We start from the raw sequence: 12,571 nt of genomic DNA, 5'->3' as shown, positions 1-12,571 counted from the left end.
AACTTGTAGTAATGTCACATTTTTATATGCTCGAATATCTGTAGTTTGTACAATAATTATCACTCATTCTTGTCAAACATACAGGCAAGGTAATATAAACTTATGTGATTTTTTGTGATTTTCAGTAAGAAACATATCAACATTTTTAGAAAATCCTGATTCTGAGTAGGTTTCCCTTTTCAGGATCCTTGTACCTTTCAGGGCGGAACTCCTCAGGCTCTTTCCAGTATTTTGGATCTCGGTGAAGAACAAAGACAGGTACAGCAACATTTGTCCCTTTAGGAATGAACACACCATTGATTTCAACATCTTTCTTACAGAGTCTTTGAATCCTGTTAGACACTGGATATAATCTCAGAGTTTCATACACTACCATGTCCAGATATTTCATCTCTACCAGCGTCTCATAAGTGGCAGGTGCCTGGAAGAGAAAACAAGATTTTGTTCAGTTAAGTTATATTAACTTTCATGTCAAGCTATACATGACTATTAAATTGTTAGGAACTCCACATTTAACTCATATTGATGACTGAATTTATCATTATAAGTCATGTTAACAGCAGTCATATAGCTTGACCCATTAAACACCATTGAAATACACTGTGAAGTGAATATAGGTGACTGGTCAGACAAGCACATCCTTTGAACCCAAAAATTCTGGTTGACTTTGTGCTGTTTTCCATTTCACACAATAAAAATGACATATTGTGAAAATAACACTCAAGACAAATCAGTTATCATGAAGGTTATTAACTTAATAGAGAGATAACAAGTCTAGAGACAGAAACATAATGTGGAGAATTGCAGCTTATCTATTTTAAATCCCAGGTCAAGATTTTTATGTGAGATTTCACATTATGTAAATATTTTGATTAAATTATATTACTATAGTTACACAATCTGAAATTTGTATTCCATTTTAAACACAAATCATATATAAAATTGACAGTGAATAACAAATATTCCCTTTAAAATTCATGATGGTAAAATAAGGTGGTAACAGATACTACTTTGGTAAAACTTTCAGTCCTAGTGAGAAATCCACTCAGGTCCATTCTTGATTGTGGAGAGTCTTCCTGTCGTTGCTTTAGATGCTCATACTTGGCTTTATCTATTACATACAGCCTAGGGTCATCAGGAAGAAAATCTCAACTTAGAGACTAGGAATTATTGGACCAGATTGGTTTGTGAACATTTTGGGGGTGGATAACCAAGATTGTTATTGGATTATTAGGGTGTATTCTACAGTAATAGATAAATTGCCTGGGTACATTATCCTACACTGTATGGAGACAGCTTTATAGGCTCCTGTCTGCAGGCATGAAGAGGACCGTGAGTAGCATCAGGGATTGGCTCTCTTCCAGTGAGGGGGATCTTTGCTTGGGCCTAGCTTGGTTGGACATTCACTCAGTCTCCTCTCTACCTATTCTGTCTTTATCCCTGAATTTCTAGTAGTCAGGGAAAGTTTTGGAACAATATTACTATGAGTGGGTTGGTGTTCTTCTCCCTCTGATAAGAGGGTTATCTAGTTAGAAGTGTCTTCTTCAGTCACCATGGCCCCTGCTACAAGGAGTCTTAACTATAGTCCCCTTACAAGTTTCTGCCTTCCGTTCCTGATTTGACTTTCATGAGTGAAGACAGTCCTCTGAAAATATAGGTTGAAATAAATACTTTGTTGCCCATAGTTGTTTTTAGTCAGGATATTTGGCATAGAAACAAAATGAAATAAGAACATCTGATGAGTTCAAGGTCTGAAGATGTTTTTGTGTACCTTCTTAACAGCCCAAATATTACAGTCACCTAGTTGTAGTACATTACCAACCAAAACCAAGTTCTGGGTACAGATGTGAAGAGAGATCATGGGGTGTATGCCTGTGACTTCATAGACACTGAGGAGATCACAATGCAGGTGTGAACAGTTTAAGTCGGAGACTACAATGATTTGCCTTCCTCAAGACTAATTTTGTGATTAAGGAGAGCAGTTATGAGGAGAAGAGCTGAGTCAGGTTGTCCAGGCAAGTCAGTCACAAGCTCTATCAGTCAACAGTTAGGCCAAAGCTTTTCTTGATTCAGTATAATATTACAGCTATGGAGTCACTGTTTAAGGGTCTCCAAGTTTAAGAGCATTGTTCACTCTTGTAAAGGACCCAGGGTCACTTCCCAGGACCCACATTTCCAGGATCTGATGCTTTCTTCTGGCTTCCTCACATTCCAGGTATGCACATCATACAAAAATATACATGCAGGCAAAACATCATTTACTTTTCAAGAAGACCCGTGACTGGTACTTGTTTATCCTTAGAAATCTGAAGAGATGTTATGCATGTTTTAGACCATGTCATTGTGGTTAGAAGTAGTGGCTACTGGAGGATCAGTACAGAATTATAAGCTTACATTTTCTCTGCATGCTGTTTTTCCTCTGTCTTAGATTTCTTTTCTCTTTTTGTTTTAGATTTTTATCATTATTATAATTTATCCACATTTCATTCCAGTTGCTATCCCCTTGCTCTTATCTACCTGTTCCTACCCTCTCTTCCTTTACTCCTCATTCTCCTTCCCTAGACCTCTAACTGGAGCCAGGGGTCTCCTCTGCCACCAGATGCACACAGGCTATCAGATCTCACCCTAATAGCCTGCATCCTCTTCCTCTGTTTGCCCACAGTGCCTCTGGGTCAAGAGGAAGTGATCAAATCACTGGCCCCAGAGCTCATGTCAGAGGCCGTCCCTGCTCCTGCCCACCCACTCTCCAATATGAACAATGAGCTTCCATTGGTTATATCTAAACAGTGTGTCAAAGTTCTCAGTATGCATTGTCGTTGGTTGATGCTTGAGTTTGTGTAGACCCCTTGGGTCCATGTCTGCCAGCACTGATGTTGTGGCTCTTGGACTTTCCTGGTCCTTCCATCCCCTGTATTCTTCTCTACCACTCTTAGTGCTCCACAGGGTTCAGACTGTGAGTCCTGGCATCTGACCTAATCCCTCACTGGGTGAAGTCTCTCATAGGACAACTATGTTGGGCTAATATCCACTTACAAGTGAGTATACACCATGTATTTCTCTCTGGGTCTTCATTTTCTTAGCATCTTTATTCATAATAGCCTCTGACTTAGATTTTCAGTGACTATTGCTGAAAGAATCAATTCTTAGTGTTTACTATAATTGTAAATGGAAATATGGAAGTATTGTTCCTTGTTGAGTTTTGACTTTTTCCCTGTGCCTCCAGGCACCATCTGCTCACCTTATTGGGAAAGGCTGCATCGATCTCATGCTGGAGTTTCTTCTGGACGTCAGGATGAGTGGCCAGTGTATACATAATAAAGGAGAGAGCAGTACTTGTTGTCTCATAACCAGCAAAAATAAATGTGATTGATTGAGCTATGATCTCCATATCAGAGAAAGCTAAAATGAGATTAGACACTTTATGTCAATGATCAAGGCTAGTGCTTACATACAGCCTTCACTAAGTAAGTTCTAGCATCCTTGGTACATGCACTAAGGTGCTCTGCACTTTATGCTAGGATATTAGCGATATAATGACTAAGGGAGTAAGTAACCAATAATTGATTCCACATAAGACCCACTCACAAAATGGAACCAAAACCTGGCACTGCTTGTGACCAAGAACCTGATGGTAGATAGCCCAGGGACCAATGGTAAAACCAAATAATATTGTTGTAAAAACACAAAAAGAGAAGTAATGACAAAATTACTTCTAGTGATGTTCTTCTATATTTTTAGATCAGTGCTCAGCCATCATCAGAGAAGCTTCCTTCCACAGCAGATGAGAAGAAGTATAGAGAACCACAGCCAGATATGAGGTAGAGAGTGAGAGACTTTGGATCACTCAGCACCAAAGGGTACATTTCCATTAAAACCCTCTCTTAGGGGTTCATGGAAGCCTATGGAAGTAAAGGAAGGTAGTGTACAAGACGTAGACATGATGGAGAATACCAAGAACACAGAGCCCTTTAAATAAACATGTATGAGGTTCATGTGAACTTACAGAGATTGGAGAAGCATGCATAGGACGTGCACGGGCATCTGACAGATCTTCTGTGTATATATTATCGCTCTCATCTCAGTATGTTTATGTGATTCCTGAGGGTGCAGAGACAGGCGGGTCTCTGATTCCTGTGCCTTTCTTTTGGCTCTTTTCCTTTTGTTGGTTTGCCTTCCCCAACATTGATATGTTAGGGTTTTTGTTTTATCCTATTGTATTTTATTTTGTTATATTTTTTTAAATGGAAGGAAGGAAGGAAGGAAGGGAGGGAGGAAGGGAGGAAGGAAGGAAGAGAACAAACAAGACCCAGGGGGAAAGCTTATCAACAGATCTGTCATTTATACCTCTGGGAGGGGGAAAATCAGTTCACTTCAATAGAATAACACTTAGTATGTCAGTCAGTTCAGGGCAGCCTTTATGTTCAGAAGTCATTGCTCAACATATACTTGACACCAGTGTGCATGAGTGTGTGTGTGTGTGTGTGTGTGTGTGTGTGTGTGTGTGTGTGTGTTTATATTCTTATAGTTTGGTAGGCATCTATTTCTTTTCAGAATTATATTTCATTTCCTTGGTTTTGGGTGAGTTTGTTTTGTTTTCATTTGAAAAAGAACTCAAATTTGGGTGGGTAGAGTTCTGAAAGACCTTAGAATAGGGAAAAAACATGACCAAAATATACTCAATTTATAAAGATTGCTTAAAAAACAAAGATCGGTCATTGTCTTCCAATGTAGGATAAATGATGAAATTAAATAATATTGATTTTTAAAAGATACATTGCAGTACTAATACATGGAAAATGCCTTACTCTGAAAAACTAAATGCAGTCAAAAGAATAAAAGAATGAAGAGGAAACGTATCATAAACGTGGGGTATTTTCTTCTTTAATTTACTTTACAACTGTGAAAGAAAAAAATTCCACAGTCCCTTAAGCTAGTGAACACACTTCAAAACATGAACCACAGTGAAAGGTGCTATTGTGGCACTGTGCCTGCCTATTGGGTGCTATGGAAGCACATTTTCAGGTACAGGTTATGATTTACTGGCTCTGCATGAGGCTGAGAATCAACATTTGATAGACGTAGGTAACCCACACATCACTGTAGGCTTTAGTATTGTGAAGGCCAGGCTCATAACGGACCCTCAGATTTATAAATATTTTCCTAAACATATAATTTTTTCGTTTTCTCTTCCCTCCTCTCTTCTACACCTCCCATGCCACACATCAACTCATTCCAAAGTTTATGGCCTATTTCACAATTTTACTACATACACAACTAAAATGTATAATATCACATGCTGAGCCTTTTTAGTTTCTCCTTTATGTATTTGTTTGTAGAGATGATCATTTAGTATTGGACAAGACTCATCCTTCTGAAAGACTGACTGCTTTTCTCTTAGCAGTTGTCAACTACCTGTAGCTTTTCAGTACGGAATGGCTTCTTACGAGATTTTTGCACACCTATGTTGAAATGTCAGCAGTTGTTGGGACAATTCAGGTCCCAGGCAGCATGTTATTGAGAGCTTATGATTGTAATATTCCTGACATAGATGGAAGGTATAGAAATCTTCATATTTTCTGTAGGCATATACTACATAATTTTAGAAAGTTACAGGTTGCTGCAAATAACACCACATATTAGTGCCTTTCTGCAGTTTAGAAGGAAGCCTTCTCTGCTTGAATTACCAATCTACATTTCAAGAAAGAGCTCTTTCCTCTCTGCATTCATTTTAGATTCTGAAGTATCCTTAGTTACCTTTATGGGAATCCACATCCTTGGAATTCTGGGAGTTCATCATCAACTGAAGAAAATCCACTCGGTGCTAAAAGCAAACAAAGATATCAAAGGCAAAGATGTGCTGTTGTGAAGTTGAATTTTTATATTGTGTGAATAATTTAAACTCTCCTATGAGTATATGACTTATTTAACCCTAGAATAGTGCTAAAATTGACTGAATCATTAGTAACACAGAGCACTTATCATTAGATTTTGGAGAAAAAGCTATCTATCATGGTCTACTATTATGCTGTCTGGTCAAAGACATTTTTCTCATAGATTTTCCTCATTCTGAACATCTCAAGACAGACTCTTGACTGGATGGTTGTAGTTCCTTCTCCTGCCATAAGCATTTGTTTAGAAGGAAGTCCTAAGCCTCAGTTTGTTGTTTCCTTGACATATTCTTAACCAACACCCCACAGGTAGTGACTATGTTTTTTGTACTTATTGCTGGGTTTTAGGTGATTACATACAAATACTACAGACACCAAGAATAATAGAAAATATGCTACAATACTTCAGGTTAAATACTTATGCCCTGACACCTTTCTGACAGTTTCTTTTTTCCACCCCCTGTCACATTAGGCAAAAACACGCTATACAAGTGGAAAACTCTATGTTCAAAGAAATTGCTCAAGTTGAAGAAAAGTCATAACACAAATGAACAGATCAAATTCATCAAATATCTAATAGAGGCTTCTATGTGGAAAGTGTGATATGTGACAGAACTGCCTTGGAATTCAAATAAATTTTTATTATATTTTTTATTATATTTTACCTGGTGATTATCTTCAAGCCGATCTTTTTTTGTTTTATTTACAAAATTTTGTAAAAACGTTAAAGCATCACTTGGAAATATGGAGATATTCAGTTTGTCATATATTTTATGGAGGAATGGAAAGAGTGCTACAGAGAAAAAAAGACAGTGAAAATGCAAACTTTATTGTCAGTTATTTTATTCACAATTAGTAAAAACTGTATAATCTTTTAAAATGATAGAAACCAACCTGACAGAAAGAGGCTCAATTTGAATTATGTAATATAGAAAGCTGATGATATCGAAAGACATCGAATTAAACACACACACACGCACACACATACACACACACTCACGCACGCACACACACACACGCACGTACACACACACATGCACACATACACACACACACACCTATAATGATGAGCTCTCCACAGGGATTCAATGTGGAATTCTACCAAATATTTGATAGACAATTCAATTCTTCACAGGCATATCGAAAACTTACAAAATTAAGGAAAGCTTGAAAATTTATTCTAAAACATTGCATTATCTTGTTAAAAAACCAATGTGTCAGGCAAATTAAAATTGCAGAGAAAAATAACTTAAAATATTATCAGCGAAGATGATAGTGGAGGAAATGAATAAAATCGGTCAACAAATATAGGAAGATAGAGTCAAAAAAACTGAGGACAGTAGAGAGGCCATGATAAAGGCCTATAGATAGGAAATAAAGAAATCATCAAGAAAATGTAATCAGGTGAAGTAAATCTATAAAACGTTTCAGGGTCTGAAGATGAAAATGGAAACAATAATGAAAGCATAAATTGAGGAAAGCCTGGAAAGAGAGAACTTGGAGAAGTAGACCCGAATGACAGAGGAGAGCATTGCCAACAGTATACAAGACATGGAGGAAAGAATCTCAGGAGTAGACAATACAATACAAAAATTTGATGCAACCTTTGAAGAAAATATTAAACATGAAAATTCCTGGTTCATAACATCCAAGAAATCAAGCACACCAAAAAAAAAAGAGAGAACCCTAAGAATAAAAGGAATAGAAGAAAGAGAAGATGTCCGGCTCCAAGGCCCAGAAAATACTTTCAACAAAATCATAGAAGAAAATTCCACAATTTAAGGAAAGAGATGCATACAAAATTACAAGAGGCCTACAGGACACCAAACAAAGTAGATCAGAAAAGAAAATCCTCTAAATGTACAGAATAATGAAAAGTATGAAAAACAGAAAGGGAAAAAAGGCCAAGTAACAGACAATGGCAAACATATCAGAATCACACTGGGCTCTTCAGCAGGGACCATAAAAGGCAGAAGGGCCTAGGTGGATGTCTTGCAAACCCTGAGAGACCACAGATGCCAGACCAGACCACTATACCCAGCAAAATTTCCGAAAACCATAGATGGATGAAACAAGATATTCCACAACTAAAACAAATTCAAACCATACCTGCTCACAAATCCAGCCCTGCTAATGATAGTAGAGGAAAAACTCCAATGGATAAAGGAAATGCAAAGATGGAGAAGAGGCTACAATTTGAACATAAAGTGAGGAAATTAGAAATGAAAAAATAATTAAAAAGTAGACTACAATCAGATAGTTAAATTTATGTAGTCCCCACTCCCTCCATCCCCCCACCATGAAGAATGATCTGTCCATTGGCTGTATATGGACAATCCATTCTCTGTGGTATTGTCCTTGGATGGTGTTTGAGTTTGTGTAGGCCCTTTTGGGTCCAGTTCGATCACCCTTGATTGTCTCCCTGTATGGACCCTGAATGCTCCGGCTCCTTCTATGCCCCTATTCTACCATACCACTGTCAGTGCTCTTCTGGGGCTCAGGTTTACATTCCCGGCATCTGTCCCAATGCCCTTCTAGATGGAGTCTCTTAGAAAACATGTGTGTTGAGTTAATATCCACTTATAAGTGAATACATACCTTGTATGTCTTTTGGGGTCTGGGTTGCCTCACTCAAGATGATCTTCTCTAGTTCCATCCATTTGCCTCCAAATTTCAAGATTTCCTAGTTTTTACTAGATGAGTAGTCTCCCATGTGTTGTGTAAATCTACCACAGTTTCTTTATGCCTGCCTCCATTGAGGGACATCAAGGTTGTTTCCAGATTCTGGCTATTATGAATAAGGATGCTATGAACATAGTTGAACAAAAGACTTTGTATGGTAGAGCATCTTTCAGGTATATGCCCAGGAGTGGAATAACTGGGTCTTGGGGTAGCCCTATTCCCAACTTTCTGAGAAAGCACCAGATTGATTTCCAAAATGGTTGTACAAGATTTCACTCCCTGCCCGTCACATAATAATAAAAACACAAAACATACAGAACAAAGAAAAAATATTAAAAGCTGCAAGGGAAAAGGGCCAAATAACATTTAATGGCAAACCTATCAGAATTACACCCGACTTCTCAGCAGAGACCATCAAAGCCAGAAGGGCCTGGACAGAGATCCTGCAAACCCTAAAAAACCACAGATGCCAGGCCAGACTACTTTACCCAGCAAAACTATCAATAACCATTGATGGAGAAAACAAAATATTCCAGGACAAAACCAAATTCAAACAGTACCTATCCACAAATCCAGCTTTACAGAAGGTACTAGAAGGAAAACTCCATCCCAAAGGGTCAAGCTACAACCAAAACTACTCAGGAAATAGATAACTATACCATGGCAAAAACACAACTACACAACGCTCGACTGGAACCAACATCAAAATTAAGACTCTTAACAGTAACTGGTCATTAATATCTCTCAACATCAATGGTCTCAATTCTCCAATAAAAAGACACAGACTAACTGAATGGGTGCATAAACAGGATCCAACATTCTTCTGCATTCAAGAAACACATCTCACCCATAATGATAGGCATTACCTCAGGATAAAAGGTTGGAAAAAAATATTCCAAGCAAATGGTCACAAGAAACAAGCAGGCGTAGCCATTTTAATATCGAACAAAATAGACTTTCAACCAAGATTAATCAAACGGGATGAGGACGGACACTTCATACTCATCAAAGGTAAAGTCAACCAAGATGACATCACAATTCTGAACATCTATGCTCCCAATACAAGGGCACCCACATTTGTAAAAGATCTGCTAAAAAGGCTTAAACCACACATTGATCCCCACACAATAATAGTGGGAGACTTCAACACCCCACTCTCACTGAAGGACAAGTCATTGAAACAGAAACTAAGCCAAAAAATAACATCATTAACCAATGCCATGGGTCAAATGGATCTAACAGATATCTATAGAACCTTTCACCCAAACAAGAAAGAATATACCTTCTTCTCTGCACCCCATGGAACCTTCTCCAAAATTGATCACATCCTAGTTCACAAAGAAAGCCTCAACAGATACAAGAGGATTGAAATAATACCTTGTATCCTATCAGATCATCATGGGCTTAGGCAGCAATTCAACAACAACAGAAATAACAAAAAGCCTACACGTATGTGGAAACTAAACAACTCTCTGCTAAATGACACCTGGGTCAGGGAAGAAATAAAGAAAGAAATCAAGGAGTTTCTGAAATTCAATGAAAATGAAGGAACAACATACCCAAATTTGTGGGATACATTGAAAGCAGTGCTAAGAGGAAAATTCATAGCACTAAGTGCCTTTAAAAAGAAATTGGAAGCATCACACATAAGCACCTTAATGACACAACTGGAAGCCCTAGGAAAAAAAGAAGCAGAAACACCCAAAAGGAGTAGACGTCTGGAAATAATCAAACTCACGGGTGAAATTAACAAATTAGAAACTAAGAAAACAGTCCAAAGAATCAACAAAACCAAGAGCTGGTTCTTTGAGAAAGTCAACAAGATAGACAGACCATTAGCCAAACTAACTAAAAGGCAGAGAAACAGTATTGAAATCAACAAAATCAGAAATGAAAAGGGAGACATAACAACAGACACTGAGGAAATACAAAGAATCATAAGATCCTACTTTGAAGGCATATATGCCACAAAATTTGAAAATCTGAGGGAAATGGATGATTTTCTTGATCAATTTCACTTGCCAAAGTTGAGTGAAGAACAGATAAACAAGCTAAATAGTCCCATTTCCCCTACAGAAATTGAAGCAATCATTGATAGTCTCCCAACCAAAAAAAGCCCAGGGCCAGATGGTTTCAGTGCAGAGTCCTACCAGACCTTCAAGGGCGAGCTAATACCGATACTCTTCAAGCTACTCCAAAAGACAGAAAGGGATGGAACATTACCAAATTCATTTTATGAGGTCATAGTCTCATTGATACCTAAACCTCACAAAGACTCAACAAAGAAAGAGAAGTTCAGACCAATTTCTCTTATGAACATCAATGCAAAAATACTAAATAAAATACTTGCAAAATGAATACAAGAACACATCAAAGATATCATTCATTATGACCAAGTAGGCTTCATTCCAGGCATGCAGGGATGGTATAATATACGGTAATCCATCAATGTAATCCACCATATAAACAAACTGAAAATAAAAAACCACATGATCATCTCTTTAGATGCAGAGAAAGCATTTGATAAAATCCAACACCCATTCATGTTTAAAGTTTTAGAGAGATCGGGAATACAAGGCACTTTCCTCAACATAATAAAGGCTATATATAGGAAGCCAATAGCCAAAATCAAAGTAAATGGTGAGATACTCAAGGAAATTCCTCTAAAATCAGGAACAGGCAAGGCTGCCCACTCTCTCCATATCTCTTCAACATAGTACTCGAAGTTCTAGCCAGAGCAATAAGACAACAAAAGGAGATCAAGGGTATTCAAATGGGAAAGAAGGAAGTCAAATTATCCCTATTTGCAGATGATATGATTGTCTACATAAGTGACCCTCAAAATTCCACCAGAGAACTCCTACAGCTGATAAACACCTTCAGCAAATTGGCTGGATACAAAATTAACTCACAAAAGTCTGTAGCCTTCCTATACACAAATGACAAACTTGCAGAGGAAGAAATTAGGAAAAGTACATCCTTCACATTACCCACAAGCAATATAAAATACTTAGGAGTTATTCTAACTAAGCAAGTGAAGGACTTGTTTGAAAAAAAATTTCAAAACTCTAAAGAAAGAGATTGAAGATGGCATGAGAAGATGGAAGGATCTTCCTTGCTCATGGATCAGGAGAATTAACATAGTAAAAATGGCCATCCTACCAAAAGCAATCTACATCTTCAATGCAACCCCTATCAAAATACCTACACAATTTTTTAAAGACATTGAAAGTTCAATTCTGAACTTCATATGGAAAAACAAAAAACCCAGAATAGCTAAAACAATCTTGTACAATAAAAGGTGCTCCGGAGGAGTCTCCATACCTGATCTCAAACTGTACTATAAAGCAATAGTAATTAAAACAGCATGGTACTGGCACAGCAACAGGCTGGTTGATCAGTGGAATCGAATCGAAGACCCAGATATGAATCCACACACATATGGTCACTTGATTTTCGACAAAGAAGCCAAATCCATTCGATGGAAAAAGGATAGCATTTTCAACAAATGGTGCTGGTCTAACTGGATGTCTATGTGTAAAAAAATGCAACTGGACCCATATTTGTCACCTTGTACAAAACTCAAATCCAAGTGGATTAAAGACCTCAACATGAAACCAGAGACACTAAGTACTTAGAAGAAAAAATGGGAAAGAGCCTGGAACATATTGGCACAGGAGTCAACTTCATGAACAGAACACCAACAGCCCAGGCATTAATGTCAACAATTAATAAATGGGATCTCATGAGGCTGAGAAGCTTCTGTAAGGCAGGAGACACTGTCAAGAGAACAAAACAACAGCCTACAGACTGGGAAAAGATTTTCACCAACCCTACATCTGACAAAGGTCTAATATCCAAAATATGTAAAGAACTCAAGAAATTAAACACCACCAAACCAAATAACCCAATTGAGAAATGGGGCTTGGAACTAAACAGAGAATTCTCAACAGAGGAATATCAAATGGCAGAGAAACACTTAAAGAAATGCTCAACCTCCT

General features: G+C 37.7%; 1 protein-coding gene across 1 annotated transcript in view; it reads right to left on the bottom strand.

Annotated features, from left to right (window-relative positions):
* LOC311587176 (cytochrome P450 3A6-like) overlaps positions 1-12,571 on the bottom strand; it is a 30,673-nt gene that overhangs the window by 6,347 nt on the left and 11,755 nt on the right. Inside the window, exons 8-11 of the mRNA XM_084763672.1 lie at positions 6,554-6,681; positions 5,755-5,821; positions 3,239-3,399; positions 195-421 (exon numbers count right to left, since the gene is read on the bottom strand). Of these exons, the coding sequence (XP_084619798.1) occupies positions 195-421; positions 3,239-3,399; positions 5,755-5,821; positions 6,554-6,681 (583 nt within the window). The remainder of the gene's footprint in view (positions 1-194; positions 422-3,238; positions 3,400-5,754; positions 5,822-6,553; positions 6,682-12,571) is intronic.

The sequence above is a fragment of the Acomys minous genome, assembly GCF_964271855.1.
Source record: "Acomys minous genome assembly, chromosome: 16".
NCBI classification, from domain to species: Eukaryota; Metazoa; Chordata; class Mammalia; order Rodentia; family Muridae; genus Acomys; species Acomys minous.
This window is presented reverse-complemented; position numbering and strand designations above follow the sequence as displayed.